The sequence below is a fragment of the Lissotriton vulgaris genome, chromosome 12 (genome assembly GCF_964263255.1).
Source record: "Lissotriton vulgaris chromosome 12, aLisVul1.2, whole genome shotgun sequence".
NCBI classification, from domain to species: Eukaryota; Metazoa; Chordata; class Amphibia; order Caudata; family Salamandridae; genus Lissotriton; species Lissotriton vulgaris.
In genome coordinates, this window is record NC_141700.1 from 139,880,032 (window position 1) to 139,896,469 (window position 16,438).

At 48.8% G+C, this 16,438-nt stretch overlaps 1 protein-coding gene across 1 annotated transcript in view; it reads left to right on the forward strand.

Annotated features, from left to right (window-relative positions):
• Positions 1-16,438, forward strand: part of CA14 (carbonic anhydrase 14) — a 198,154-nt gene that overhangs the window by 41,109 nt on the left and 140,607 nt on the right. Inside the window, exon 3 of the mRNA XM_086947605.1 lies at positions 2,087-2,266. Coding sequence (XP_086803731.1) covers positions 2,087-2,266 — 180 coding nt within the window. The remainder of the gene's footprint in view (positions 1-2,086; positions 2,267-16,438) is intronic.

Below are 16,438 nucleotides of genomic sequence, written 5' to 3' on the forward strand. Positions count from 1 at the left end.
CAGGATGAATGACAGGCTTACACTGATGCAGAGATAAGATGCAAGGATGAAGGATCATTGTTCACTGGGACAGAATGAGTGTACTAGTAAGGTATTGGAGTTGCCTTTATATACCGCTTCAGTACATCTGATGAGGCAGCAATGCCTATTGGCGGTGCGTGCCACACTCTACTGCGGGAGAGGGCTTGGTAGGAAGATTTTTGAATTGCAGTATGGGAAGCTTTTTGGTTTCCCATGTATTGATTAGTGGTATTCCCTCCTTGTGTTGTTGCGGGTATTCTACCTGCACTTATGCATGAAGTGGAACAAAGTAGCTTGAAAGATGCTGGTGCATGTTGCCTTCCCCACCAACTTTGAGGTTAATGGTTGCTGATCAAGGCTCGGTGTGAGGTGCAGAATACACTGATAGAGGCAGTCATTGTAAATGGTATATAGAGTCCATACGGAAGCGACAGGCGGCTCTACCCTTAGGCACGATGCACGCAGCTATGCCAAAGGATATGAAAAGTTGGCTGAGGAGTGCAGGTGGAACAAAGTACAAACAGGCACTCGGTACACCCAGCCATGAATAGTCATCTGTGCAGTCTACCCACAGAGAAGTAATTCACAGACGGGCAGAGGAGAAGGCCGGCCAGTGGCATCCCATTGTGAATGAATACCTGCCCTCTGGCATGCACTGTAAATATGTAGCCATGATTAATGACCTGAAGAGTCCACCCAGCTGTAACAGAGGAGAAGACCACATGCATACACCAGATATAGACAACCGTTCAAGATGACGTACATAGTCTACTCCTGGACGTACGGGTGAGCATCCCAGGGGCATGCACAGGAGACCAGCAGCCATGACCAGGTAGGACTCTTCAGGCATCCACACGAGAAAACAACCATAGCTCAGACTCTTCTGTCCCCGGGCAGGGGCGGCCTTAGACATGTGCAAGCTATGCACCTGCACAGGGCCGCCAAACCCCAGGGGCCGCCACGCCAATATATATCCTTAATATAATAATTCTCTGAGGATGAATACATATTTGCTAGGCGACCCCTGGCAGGGATTTGGCGGCCTCCGGCTCTGTTCCACCTTCCTGAGTTCCGGGGGGCTTCACACCGCCCGGACCCCCTCTTCCGGGGCCCCCTACCTACGCTCCCTGCCCAGGGCTGCCATGAGCCTAGAGCCGCCCCTGCCCTGGGCATACCCGGTCTTCTTGGCTTTGAGTCGCCATTGGGCAAACAGCCCACCAAATTAACTGGGCAATTTGCAAAGGAAGGGTATACATCAAGGAGGCAATACCCTAAAGTCCAGTTCCTTTAAGTTACATACAGTGTTTATTGATGACCATTTAACAGTCAGGTTTCAGTATTTTCTTCCTAGGGTAAGAGGGTTTATATAGTACACCCAGGAGCGACAGAGAAGCAGCCCAGAAGCATCCACTAAATGCAGCGATCTGTAGTAAAATCCTTTTGCCCCATGGAGGCAACAAAGATGCGACAGAGGGGCCACCCACATGTTTGCACTTGATAGAGGCAGCCTTGGTAAATGTTTAATGGGATTCAGAACAAGCCCATTTACAGAAAGATTGCACCTGCATGGTCATTGCCGGCTGTCCTTGCGGTACAGAAAGCATCCGCTATGACTCGGAAACTGGCCTATTGCTGATGAGAATATCGCCCTGAATGTCACAGTGTTCTGCAAGTGTCGGCCAATTCGTGGATTCATCCTCCCAAATATGAATTTTCTGATCTTGGGTTCCATATTGCATGAAAACGGAATGCTGGTGTTGAAAGGAAGGGAAAAGAATGCTGCAATTTTTATATTTTGTATCTACTATTGTGCTATGCTATTTCTTAAATTCTGGAATGCGGCGTGGGTACAGGTGGCCTGCGATTGTCTGGGCTGGAGAGAGGGTGTTGGAAAAGACCCTCGCTATCAAAGGCAAGGCTGGCCGCCATGAAAGCGGGACATTTTTCACAGTGGTAGCGCCTGCAGAGATGGTGCTGAGACAATTGTTCAAGATTACGATAGTTAATTTTGCATTGCTATTCCTCTCTTTGTATACTAACATGCTGATGGCTTTCTATTTTGAAGGCCCACATGGACAGGCTCACTGGCCGGACACGTACCCAGATTGTGGGGGTACCGCTCAGTCCCCAATCAACATCCAGACTTCAGATGTGGAATATGAGCCGTCCCTACCACCGATCCAGCCTGAGGGGTACAGGAGCCCTGAAGACCCCCGATTTATGCTCAGCAACACGGGGCATACAGGTACTGCTCAGCATCCCTTTTATTGTCTTTGGGTTAAAAAAAAGATATGCACAAATAAAATGGTTGTTTATGCAGATAGGAACTACAAAAAGAAAACATAAAAAACAAATTAAGTAGTCATATAGAGCATTTTAACTATATCTCATCTTAGTTATAATGAACTGCTGGGCAACTGTCAACACTTAATATAGAATTTAAATAAGACCAATTGACGTTAAAATATATTATTTTGTTACATATGTTTTCATATTACATGGTTTCTCTATTGTACTTCATTAATCATTTCAAACGTTCTTATATGTTCAACCCCATCCTAAGAACTAATATTTCAAGGTGTATTTTTTAGCTAAACGGAATGTATTCCTATCTTAACCAAGGGTCTTCTCCTGAAATATGCATCTCTTATAAAACAGTGCTATGCCTAAATACCTAGGGCCTCATTTATGAGGCAGTGCGTCACTTTTACGCCGCTGGTGCGTCACTTTTTGTGACGCACCAGCAGCGTAAAAAATGTGCCTTGTTGCACCATATTTACAAAGTGATGCATCTAGGTAGATGCGTCACTTTGTAAACCCCTACGCCACATTATACCTGTGCCAGGTATAATGTATGCAGGGGGGGCGTATTGACGCAAGAAAGGGTCATAGAAGTGACGCAGTGAAATCTATGAGATTTCACTGCGCCACTTCTAGGACGCAAATGCGTCAATATCTTACGCCTGCCTCACAGCAGGCTTAAGACTTACGCAGGCCCTTTCACATGGGGCTTGCCCCATGTGAAATGACACATTGCTGGAGTTGCCTCACTTTTATGACACACTCCAGCAATGCGTCACTTTTGCGCCTAAGATATGTCAGAAATACTGACGTATCTGTAACTCCTTGCGCCATGATGTGTCATACTGTAAATATGACGCATCATTGGTGTCGCAAGGAGGGCGCAGTGAAAAGTGATGCACCGCTGTTTTCACTCAGCGATGCATCACTTTTCATAAATGAGGCCCCTAGCATTGAGATAGTGATCTTAAGGTAGATAGCAGGTACGCTGCTCCACTTCTAGCTGGCTTTTCCTTACTGAATCAGCTGTTTTAATGCTCTAATTGTTTTAACTTTATAAAGCTTGCACACATTTGATACTTTGCTCATTTGCTCTTACCGGCCTCACATTGCTCCATCCCTGTTCCGCGGCGGCTTCTGTGCCGACTGTGCGGAGGGAAGTGGAGCATGAATCTTGTATTCATTTCTAGTTTTGACCAATTTAGCTGTGCTGAGGTGCGGCATTCAAAATGAGGGCTGGGCGGATGTGCAGTGGACGCGCTGATGGCGCGCCTAAGGCAGGCCAGTCTGTGCCCGTCTGCACCCGTCGGCGTCCGGCTGGGGCCAGAAACCCTGGTCTGTCCCAGCCAGAGATGAGGTTGTATACGGGAAAAGTCCATTACAACATAGGCATTACATCACAATGCCTTTACAACACAACTTTTACAATCTAAGTGCCTTTACATCGCATGCCATGACAACGCATGCCATAACAACCCATATCATTACATCGCATGCCATAACAACGCATGCCATAACAACGCATGCCATAACAACACATGTCATTACAACGCATGCCATTACAATGCATGCCATTATAACGAATGCCATTACAACACATGCCATCACAACGCATTATAAGGTTAGTAATGGAGATTTTTAAGTTTTAAGGTGGGTATAGGTTTTGGGGTAGTTGGGAATAGTAAATTGCCCCCCTACACTATCCAACACTTACCCTACTGTTGCACAAAGTATTATGCATTGTAATGATATGCGTTGTAATGGTATGCATTGTAATGGTATGCGTTGTAATGGAATGCGTTGTAATGGTATGCATTGTAAAATCATGCGCTGTAATGTAGTTGTGTTGTAAAAACTGCAATGTAAAAGCATGCGTTGTAATTGTTTACGTTGTAACGTCATATATTCTTGTATACCTCTACGTTCTTGCTCTTCTTACAGCTGATCTCCAACGCATGCAGCCAGGTTATTTAGCCAGAAGCAGTATCTCTTATGTGTAAAGCTTGCAACTTTGCTTGTTCTTCCCACCCAAAAAAATGTGAACGCTCAGATAGCCACACTCCTGACATCCAGCCAGGTAATGGTAGCGGAAGGTGCTGATTGATTGGGTGTGGAGCAATATTCTACTCAGTTGTTTCATTGCTTTAGCCTGAATTGTCGCTCTCTCCGTAAACATCAACAACACCTGTTTAATTTCCTTTGTGATTTTCACCCTGACGTAGTATTTCTTACTGAAACTTGGTTACATGCAGGCCCTTTGCCTGATATTATTGCAGTGCTTCCTGCTAACTTCTCTTTAACTGGTATAGATAGACCTAACAGAACTGGTGGAGGAATTGCTATTATCTTTAAAAACAACTTATACATGCAAAATTGATCACATTTTCATCCCGGACTGTGAAGCTTTGGTATTTATACTTTTCTTCACTCCGAAATTCATGTTCTCTAGTATAGTGTATCGCCCTCTCTGACCTATTGGCCCCTCATATCTTGCACTTTGCCAATTTCACGCTTCTCTGAGACTTTAGCATGAGCTTTTTTTTTGCCTCTATAGGCAAAAATAGCCTACCAGTCGTCCTCCAATGAAAAATAGGCAAAAAAACTATGGAATGCAGAATGGAGCAGCCAGGGCCAAGTGAAGCACAGATCGACAACCCAGTCAAGTGCCTCGACATCCAGAATGATCAGCCAGAGTCCCAGGGGAAGAGGAAATGCAGGGCTACATACATGAAAAGAGGCGCATCGTGGTGTAACACCAGTGATGCATCACTTCTCATTGCACACTCTTCGCAACACCATGGCATCCAAAACCTTGAAAGCATAGAAGTCCTTGGGGCCCAGAGGCCTAGCTGGTCCTGCGTCCGGAGCCTGGATGCCTCGCTTGGCCTGTGTCTGGAGCCTGGATGCCTCGCTTGTCCTGTGTCTGGAGCCTGGATGCCTTGCTGGACCTGCGTCTGGAGCCTGGAGTGGGATGCAGAGGTGCTGTGGAGTTGTGCCAATAGACATTGAGGCGAAGCGATCACCCTTACCTGGTGGTAAAGTCCGGCATGTTGCTGATCTGTGTGAGAAGACCGCCTTGAGCCCCTTGGAGCTGTGACTGGTAGAGGCGCTCCTGCGCACCAACGTGGGGAGGTCTGCATCACATACTATGATCCACCACTACACCGGGGTGCACGGAGGGGATTACCAACAGTGGGCGGCACCTTTCTGCATCACAGGCTGGATGAATTTGCACTGGCTGGACGCTGTGGAGGGTGAGACCCCTGAGCAGCGTCGAACTTGTGAGTTGGGAGCGCTGCAACTTCACGCCTAAGGGGGCCCTGCTGCATCACCTGAATCGGGAGGTTCCCTAGTGGACTTGGTGGCGACTCCTGTACTCAGGCTTGTGAAATCCCACCTGGCTGAGTCACAGATTCGGAGGCGACTCTTGTACTCAGGCTTGTGAAATCCCACCTGGCTGAGTCACAGATTCGGAGGCGACTCTTGTACTCAGGCTTGTGAAATCCCACCTGGCTGAGTCACAGATTTGGAGAGAGTGCAGTTGATTGTGTCACTGTGTAAATGTCCAGGTAAGAAGAATGTGGGACGCATAGCAGAGGAGGACCGGGGGTCGAGTCGTCCAGGCCTACCACTTGGTGTGACGCACCCCCAGTGGTGGCTCATCCGCAATGACGGAAGAGCATCACCCTACTGCTTTCCTGCAGACCCAGGAGAGCGGGAGTAACGAAGACACGAGACCCGGCCTTGAGGTAAGATGTCTGTCATTTAAATATTTACAACACCCGCTCAGACACACACCCTGCGTCCCCACCACATCCAGTGTCCTTTCCGGCGTTTCCCACCTCCCAACTGTCCAGTCCCCCCCGCAGCACTTCCTCTATGGTGGGATATGTGCGGCCATGCACAGCGGGCATACCACTTGTGTGCCAAAAGTATATATGATGTTACAACGCATACCATTACATTGCATTCCATTACAATGCATTCTAATACTATGCATGTTGCAAAAATAGGGAAAGTGCTGGATACCGGAGATGAAAACATTGCTATTCCCACTTTATTGAGTGCAACCCTAAAACTAACCCTTGCACTCCAAAACACAGCCTGGACCCTAACATTAATCTTTGACCCCCCCAAAACACACCCTTAATTTCATATTTGAACCAAAACACACCCCAAATTTCATATTTTACCCCATAATACAGCCCAAATTTCATCTCTGACCCCCGAAACCCATACCCACCCTAAAACCTAAAAAATACCATTACTAACCTCACAGTGCGTTCTAATGGAATGCAATGTAAAGGCACCTGCATTGTTGTTGTTGCATTGTAAAGGCATAACAATGTAATGCCTGCATTGTAATGGACGTCTCCCATGCCAAAGGCAAGCCCGTCTGCATCCGTCTGCCCCTGGACCGCGCTCAGTACCAAGGCCCCTTCCTCTCAGACACTCCACCACTACGACACCAGCACCCTCCTCACCATCAACCCTGGATGCAACATCGCCTGCCAGGGCCAACCTCTGCTCTGGACCGGACATTGCCATCGCCATCACTGACGGCTACCAAATCACCCGCAAGGACCATCCCGACTGTCCAGGAGGAGCCATTTCCATCACCTACAGAAGCACATTCTGACTGACCACGTACTCTAATGACCCAACGCTGACAATGGACCAGCTTAACTTCCATATCCGACCAACCCCAAACCCATCCTCTGCGGCACCCTCATCTGCAGGCCACCTGGGCCATGGACCCCCCATTCACCGATACCATTGTAGACCTCATTGCAGCCCAGGCTCTCCCATCGACCAACAACATCCTACTCGGTGAACTCTACTTTCACTTGGACAACCCCAGTGACCAGACCACCACCCCTTCCTGGTGAAGCTCGCCAACATCAGACTCAAGCTAGTCACAGCAGCAAGCCACATAGCAAGACACACGGTCAGCACGTCTCCTCCGCTAGCGGGAACTTCAACTACAGCCACACCACTGGACGCTTCTGGACGGCCATCATTGTATACATCACGTCTTCACCATGCCCACCGTACACCATCACCATCATCGCCCCCCTCGCAGCTGGATCAAAGCCACTGAAGTACTTCTCGTCAACTCCTTCAGCTCCACCACTCCGCCAACGCTTACAGGCGATAACAAAGCAGCGCGCAACCACCACCGATGGATCTCCAACTGCGCCGACACCCTGCGACCCTCACGAAAAGACCGGGGAAAATTGAATATGTGACATTACAACGTGATCATTTACATCACGGTTATTACAATGCAAGTTGTTACAACGACTTGAGCTAGAGGCGCTTGACTTAGGAATAGTATGATTTACTATTCCAACTTCAGTGTGTGTAACAATAGGGAAGGTGTTGGAATAGTAAATCATACTATTCCTTAGTGTAGAGCGCCATCCAGCGCAAGTCGTTACAACAACTTGCATTGTAATGAACGCGATGTAAATGTATCGCGGGGTAACGACCGCGTTGTAAAGGTCATTCGCCGGCAAAATCTAGCACCACATTGCGCCGTATTTGCAAGGTGATGCATGTGGGCATATGCTTGACCTTGTAAAGCCCTGTGCCACATCATACCTGCATCAGGTATGATGTATGCAGGGTGTGCATTCCCATGCGACAAGTCCCTATAGGAGTGGCACAGTGAAATCCTTCATATTTCACGTCAACAATTGTAGGACGGCACTACGTAATCCCTTACGCCAGCCTGATGGCAGGCGTAAAGGTGACACAATGCCACATGGATAGGCTGGCCCCATGTATTGCTGGAGTTGTGTCATTCTTGTGACACAACTGCAGCAATGTGTGACTTTAGCGCAGACAGATACGTTAGTATTTCAGACGTATCTGTCATTGCTTGCCTCATGGAGCACTGTCCAGTGAATACAGCGCATCCATGGTGTTGCAAGAAGAGTGCAGTAAAAAGTGTTGCAACGCTGTCTTGTCGCAGCGCTGCAACAATTTTCATTACTGAGGCCCCCCAGGTATGCACACTATCTTATTGATGGTGCGCGTTCCTGCAGTTTTGTCGCAGGGCAGAGCAGGAACATTGCTTGCAGCGCTGTCCAGCACCAAAACCTGCTGAAATGAGGCCCCAAGTGTTATCGCCATTTTTAATACCAGCTATTTTCTGGTTTTTAAAAACTATCTCTAACTGCAGTTAGATGCAGTTTTTTGGGTCCTCCACCTTCAAGAATTCCCTTGTAAATGTCGTGAAGTGGGGATAGCAGCCATGTTTGCACAGGAACACCTCCCTTGCATGTGATTATCTCTAACAGAAGTGGCAATCTTTTCTATGGACGTTTTAACCGGAAAACTGCCGCTAACAGTGGTTAGCAATAGCTTGTACATATGGCGATAAAAATATCGCAGCCGAACTGTCTGAAAAGTGCCGCTAAGGCGGAGTTAACTCCTTGTACATATGCCCCTTAATTTCTTATTTATGGGGTCTTTAATTTGGATCTGAGACTCTGGTCTCCATGAAGCTATAAAAACAAATGTTTGCTGTTGAAGGGTGAAAGGAGGGAGGGTGGACACATGAAGAGTAGGATGGAGAGAGGGTGGTTGGATATGAGGTCGGGTGTCTCAAGCGGGGAATTGAGGCATGGATGGAGGGGGTGGAGACATAGATGAATTCAGAGGTAGATAGAAAGGATAGACGGAGAAAAGGAATGATGATGGGTGGATGGAAAGAAGGATGATTGGAGAGAAGGATGGATAGAAAGAAAAGAGAGTGACTGTGGAGAAGTGTGGCTCACGGGTGGAGAAGTGTGGCTCACGGTGTAGAGCAGGCAGACCCGGAAGCTGAGGTCAGACCCGGGACCAGGGTTCAATGCCCGTCGCGGCAGGGTCTTGAGCTCAAATGTCCACGGACTCGATAATTCTCGCTTCGGTGCCTGCTCTAATCATGGGTTCTCACTCTGCAACTCTGGGCATTTAGCTTGCTTAATCTCCACAACGGCCCCCCTGCGGCGGGATGCCTGGCTTTCACCTTGGGGATGCCCTGTAGGGGCTATCTCACAGGGAAAAGCCAGGACGGGTTCCCAAGGCAAGCGCCGGGAAACCTCCGGGTAGCTGTGCGCTCAATAAATGCAATAATAATAATAATAATAATAATAATGAAGGACTGGAATATGGGCGGATGGGTATATAGTGAGAATGATGGAGATAAGGAAGGATGGATGGAAAAGACAGGAAGAAGGGTGAATAGATGTGTGGAAGGATGAGTAGATGGATGAAGGGAAAAGTAAAGGAAGGAAATGAAAATGAAAAGACAGGAAGAAGGAAACAGCCAGAAAGAAGGATGGGAAAAAGGAAGGTAAAAAAACCTGAAAGAAGGATGGCGGATAAGAAAGAAGGACATTTAAGAATTTCAAATTGTCCTCAAGGGGAGAAACGTCCTGAACGGTTGCAAATTTGCTTGCCTTGTCCCTCCCTCAGAACTTAGGACATGGTTCTAAGTGGGAAGTATTTCATTTTCTCGGCTATTCCCTTGGTACAATACAAAGAACTGTGTCAGTATCACAGAAGACAGACAACTCTGTCAACTCTGGCACATCACCATACCTGGTGACCTAGATTAAAATATTTGGAGCTGCATTCGTGATTCACTGCAACATCCTAAACCAGAAATGAGGAAATGGGAGAAGGAAAAGATCAGGAACAAGGCATTTATTCACCAGATATGTTCCTAGGACCAGGAATAACATCCTCGTCCCAAACTGCCAGCTTCCTTTCCTTCTACACTTTATCACTAGTAGTGTCATAGCAAGGAGGGGGACGGAAGAGGTCCGCTCCGGGTTGCACGAGTTTTGGGGGTGGCTGCCTCCTTCTGCTCTTACCTGCCATCTTGGGATGGCAATCTCCCCCCTGCTCTATATTGCGGCCACCGCAGGTGGCAATCGCCGCTGAATCTTGTCAGCACCCCTCACGCTCTTCAATGCAGCAGCTGCGGAGCAGCAAACACAGGGGTTGCTACGGGCGACCATAGGGCTAGATACATCACTGTTCATCACAGAGTTAAAAACATCTCTTCCAGCAACACTACGTCAAAGGGGTAGACAAGTGGATGCCGGACCACAACTGAAGAGTTTCCACTTCCACCCTTCCTATTTCACTTTCTTCACCCACTGCTCTGTCACGTCCATCGCTGCCCTGACTGCAAGCCTTGCCTTATCACCTTCCTCACTCCACTGTAATCCCTCTTCTGCCTTCCTTCCTATGCACTACCCATGGTCACTGTGTATATTTGTATTAAATACGTTACATGTATAAATACACAGAAGACTGAAAAACATGTAAAGCCGAAAACATGCATGTTTCCTATAGACAAATTCACATAAAATTGAGAGTTGGGGCTCTAGGGGTGGGGGTTGTATGTTACTTTGCTCTGAAAACTTGTACCTAAATAGCTGATGTGTTCCAAATTAAAATCATTTATTGTGCCCACTTCAGCATACATTTTGACTGTGCCGGTGATACCACTGAATCAAATCTAGTGGGCTTTGTCTGCAGTAAATACCCCTAGTTTACTTGCATGAACTGTCTCCCCATTCAGAAGAGATGTCAATTCGAGATGCTAATCCACACCCACATGGCCCTTCACAATCAAGGACATCATACATCAACCACCGCCTGATCTTCCACCAACCCTCCAGACAACTGCGCTCCACTTCCCTCTACCTCGCACACACCCCTTGCATCTCCCAAAGCAACTTTGGAAGACGCTCTTTCTGCCACCTCAGGGCAAAGCCCTGGACGACTTCCCTCTTCACATACAGGCCACATCCTCTCTTCTGGAATTCAGGAAAGGGCTCAAGACCTGGTTGCTTTTTTGACTGAACACCTCAGCATCTTGCTTCCCAGCACCTGGATACCCTCATGGGTAAATAGCCACGCTCTATGAATCCTGATTGATGGATCGATTGATTGAGAAATACAAATTCCATTGTGTTCTTCCTCCTTCTATAGGCGACTTGAGGGGATCAACTTGTGGTCCCGCCTGCTATATTGCAACTGCCCCTTCATCGGTAATACAATTTATGATATTACCACCCAATAACTCCTGCTCACTCATATTATAGCCTTATAGCCCGCCATAGAGGGCTTTACCGGCTATTAAAGGCCCGCTGCAGCGCCAAAGGCCCGAGCCGAAGGCGAGGGACTTTAACAAAGCAGAGGGACTTTAAAAGTTGATATAGCCCAGCTACGAAGGGCTATAAGGCTATTAGAACATTCTGCCACTAGAGGACAGAATGTTCTAACAAATAAAACAAAGCCTTCAGGGAGCGCGAGGGGATTAAAATCCCCTCAGGCTCTTGAAGCCTTTGTTTACAGCCAGAGCTGTGAACAAAGAAACATTGGAATGTTGGAGCTCCAGGCTTATACCAGCCATTATAAGCCCTGAGCACTCCATTGTTTTCAGTGGAGCTACCAACATTCCAATGTTCTAATAACGGGTATAGGAAGTAATGTTTTGGGTTCTCTAGGATATGAGAGGGCCATCTCTCGGTTGCCCATGTAACGTCAAGGAATTATGTAGGACAGGCATCAGTGGAAAAAGGCCACCATTTTGAGGTGTTAAGAAAAATAAATAGCCATCATGGCCAAAATAACATTGTGCAGATATTTTGCATCAAAGAAAGGTGGGCATGTGATAGTAGGGCCTAAAATCCTTAAGCAGCCCATCAACCAGTTGCTTTACAGTACAATTATTTACCCTAGGACGTCAGTTTCCTCCCCAGGAAGTTAAAACTATTAGAGCAACAAAAGACCCCTCCTTCACAATGGGGCCTAACCAGAACCGTGGCACAACATGTAGATTATCCCCAATGCAGACAGGAAACTATGACCCAAAGACTAATATTATGCATATATGTCGTAAATGTTGCTCAATAAAGCAAGGAAGTAATTACATCACAAAGAAGATGACATCATAAAGCAAAAAGCAAATAAAAGCAGCTGGAGCCACACCAGCTTCCTTCTTTGTGCAGCAAAGCCAGCCGGCGGAAACAGCACTCGGAAGAGGCTGAGAAGAAATAAATCCTCTTTAGCTGGACCCGGATGTTCCAGAAACACATTCTCAGTGCTTTAAAGGACATGCCGGCCTCTAAGCAAGTATCAGGATTTTTTTTCTCTACAGTAGGTCGGTTATTATTATCCTTTCCGACTTTGATAACATCATGATTTCATACCCAAAGAAGGGAAATCTGAACCTTATGACAAGACGTGAAAGCTAACATTAAAGTCAAAGCCTTGGAATACATTTTGCAGCTGCCATTTTTATCAGCCTAAAACAGAACCCACACAGGTATTCTTTTTCCGAATTGCCTTAAAAGCCATAGCTGCCTTAATTTAATGGACACTAACATTAATAGTGTAAACACTGAAAAGCCTAACTATGGACAGCCATCACCCAAGGTGAGGCAACTGAAATGACCCAGAAGCAAGCCTGGGAAGAACTGGGAGAAAAGCTAGTGAAAAACAAGCATTTGCATAGCCAATAGGTCTCGCCTTTTGTACCTTAAGTATTTAGCCATGCATCACATTATCCTGGGTGCTGAGCTGCAAGGGATTGAAGAGCTATAGCAAACCTGGTCTAATTAATAAATATTATTGAAAGATGTGCCGCATTATGCCCCATAATTCGGCTTTTCTTGCCGCATAATTTACTCAACCTTGCCGCACAATGTGGCACTCGCCTACTGCATAATTCCAGTGGCCCTGCTCCTATGTAACTTCCAACCTGCTATTGACAGATGTGTCACCCCAAAAATGTATACGGCGTGAGCCTTTATCAGAATCGATGGGTGAGGTGAGGCGTGTTATTTGGAACTCTCCTTTGAACCCATTCCAGCTTGGTCATGACATTAAAAGTAATTCTGCTAGCAGGAACTTTGTCTGCTTTTGCCTGAACCAGATTAAGTGCTCTTCTTGGCCAGAGTTTTATGCCCCTTGACAACCCTTCACAGCTTCTCTCTCAAGGTGGCTCGCACTACAGTTTGAAGACCATCAGGTTTGGTGACCTGACCTCTGGTCACTCCCCAGCTGCACGGCTCCCCCTGGTTGTCCGTGACTACCCGTGTCTGCCCCTGCTGCTGCTGCCAAGGGTTCGCCGCTGGTATGCCCTGGTACCTGTCTCTGTTGTTGTTTGTTTCTATTTCTGATTGTTGCCCTGCTTTTTAATTAGTGTTGGTTGCCCCTCTGTTTGACGCCCGTTTTTGCGCCCTCGCCCTCTGTGCCCCCCCGCTCCCCACTTCTCGCCGCTGCTCCCCTGCGGCCCTGCCCCCTTTTGCCTTTAGTGCCCCGTGCCAGTCGCCCATTGGCCACCCCGCTCCCAGCTGTTCCTCCCTCCCACTTCGCCTCTTATGGAGGGCACGCCGATTGTGCGCTGAAGGCGCGCCAAAGGCAAGCCCGTCTATGCCCGTCCGTACCTGGACCGCACCCAGCACCAGAACCCCTGGACCTCGTCAGACCCAGACCAACCGACTGACATACAACACTGCCACCCTCAACACCGGACACGCGCCCGCCTGCTATCAAGCCACCCCCAGACGCACCCACGGACCCTTCACCTGTCAAGCCTGCAAATTCACCTGCCTCAAACCCTGTCCCCCGCCCGCCAAAGCAAACAGCAACAACAACCACCTCAAGTGCATCCTCCTCAACACCCGCTCCGTTCACAAGCACGCCATCGAATTCTGGGACCTCCTCGACACAACAACACCTGACGTCGCCTTCCTCACGGAAACCTGGATGAATGCATCCTCAGCACCCGACATCGCCATAGCCATCCCGGACGGCTACAAAATCACCCGGAAGGACCGTGTCAACAAAACAGGAGGAGGGATCGCCATCATCTACAGGAACACCATCAGCATCACGACCAACGCCGAAGACACCATCTCCTCCGCCGAACACCTACATTTCCAGATCCACACCGACCCCCAGACCACCCTCAGAGGAACACTCATATATAGACACCCGGGCCCGTGCACACAGTTCAGCGAAACCATCGCCGATGCCATCAGCCCGCACGCCCTAGCCTCACCATAATACATCCTCCTAGGTAACCTGAACTTTCACCTGGAGAACAACAATGACAACACCACCACCACCCTGCTCGACAATCTAGCCAACCTCGGACTCAAGCAACTGGTGGACACTCCCACCCACCTCGCTGGCCACACCCTCGACGCCATCTTCTCCGCCAGTAACCACGTCGCCTTCAACCACTCCACAGGACTGCACCAGACTGACCACAGCTGCATACATTTCACATTCAAGAAGACTACATCTCACCACCACACGCACCGGATCCCCCGCAGATGCTGGAGCAAAGTCACCACTGACCAGCTGACCACATCACTGAGCCAGAACCCACCTGCCGACACCAACATATCCGACACCAACTACAGCTCTCAACTTCGCACAGTGGATCACCAACTGCGCCGACGACCTCGCTCCTCTGAAAACCCCCCACAGCAAGACCACCACCACAAAACCCTCATGGTTCACAGACGCCCTCAAAACCGCAAAGAGAACCTGCCGAATACTCAAAACGACCTGGCGCCAAGAACGGATGACAGAAAACATGACAGCCCTCAAAGCCGCCACCCGCGAATACCATCAGCAGATCCGGACCACTAAGAGAACATCATTCAAAGAGCGACTGGACAACAACACCCATAACAGCAAGGCAATCTTCAGCATCGTCAAAGAGCTCTCCAACCCCAACGCCAGCAACAACGACATCACCCCTTCGCAAGACCTCTGCAACTCCCTTGCCACGTTCTTCCACCGCAAAATTGCAGACATACACGACAGCTTCGGACCCCAAACTCCACTTCAGGACACCAAACCAACGACCCAAAGCAACACCCTCAACTCCTGAACCCCCATCAGCAATGAAGACACCACCCACTCCGGCTCCCCCTCCGACCCATGACCCCACCACATCTTCGACAAAGCCGGCACCACCATCGCACCCCACCATGCGGAACGTCATAAACAGCTCCTTCACGTCAGCAACCTTCCCTGAAAGCTGGAAACACGCAGAGATCAACGCCCTCCTGAAGAAACTCACAGCAGACCCCAAGGACCTCAAGAACTTCCGACCCATTTCTCTCCTCCCCTTCCTGGCTAAAGTAATCGAGAAGACAGTCAACAAACAGCTGACTGCTTTCCTCGAGGACAACAACTCACTCGACCCTTCCCAGTCCAGATTCCGAGTAAACCACCGCACCGAGACTGCCCTCATCGCAGCCACAGACGACATCAGAACCCTGATAGACAACGGGGAAACAGCTGCCCTCATCCTCCTGGACCTCTCAGCAGCCTTTGACACTGAATGCCACTGCACCCTAATACACTGCCTCAGCAACACTGGAATCCAAGGAAAGGCCCTGGAATGGATCATCTTGTTCCTCTCCGGAAGAACCCAGAGAGTCACCCTCCCCCCTTCCGTTCTGCGGCCACCGAGATCATCTGCGGCGTTCTTCAAGGATCCTCACTCAGCCCAACACTCTTCAATATCCACATGAGCCCCCTCGCCACCATCGCATGAAAACACAACATCAACATCATCTCCTACGCGACGACACCCAGCTGATACTATCCCTCACCAAGGACCCACCCACCGCCAAAACCAACTTCCAGGAAGGGATGAAAGAAGTAGCAGACTGGATGAAGCACAGACGTCTCAAGCTCAACTCAGACAAGACGGAAGTCCTCATCCTCGGACAATCCCCATCTGCCAGGGATAACTCTTGGTGGCCCTCGGCGCTGGGAACCGCACCGACACCCACGGACCACGCATGCAAACTGGGTTTTATCTTGGACTCCTCCCTCACGATGACCAAACAAGTCAACGCCGTTTCATCCTCATGCTTCAACACCCTGAGAATGCTTCGAGAGATCTTCCGGTGGATCCCCACAGAAACCAGAAGAACAGTCACCCAGGCTCTCGTCATCAGCCGACTGGACTACGGGAATGCCCTATACGCAGGAACCACCGCCAAACTTCAGACTAGGCTCTAGCGCATATAAAACGCCGCTGCACGACTCATCCTCGACATCCCTCCCCACAGCC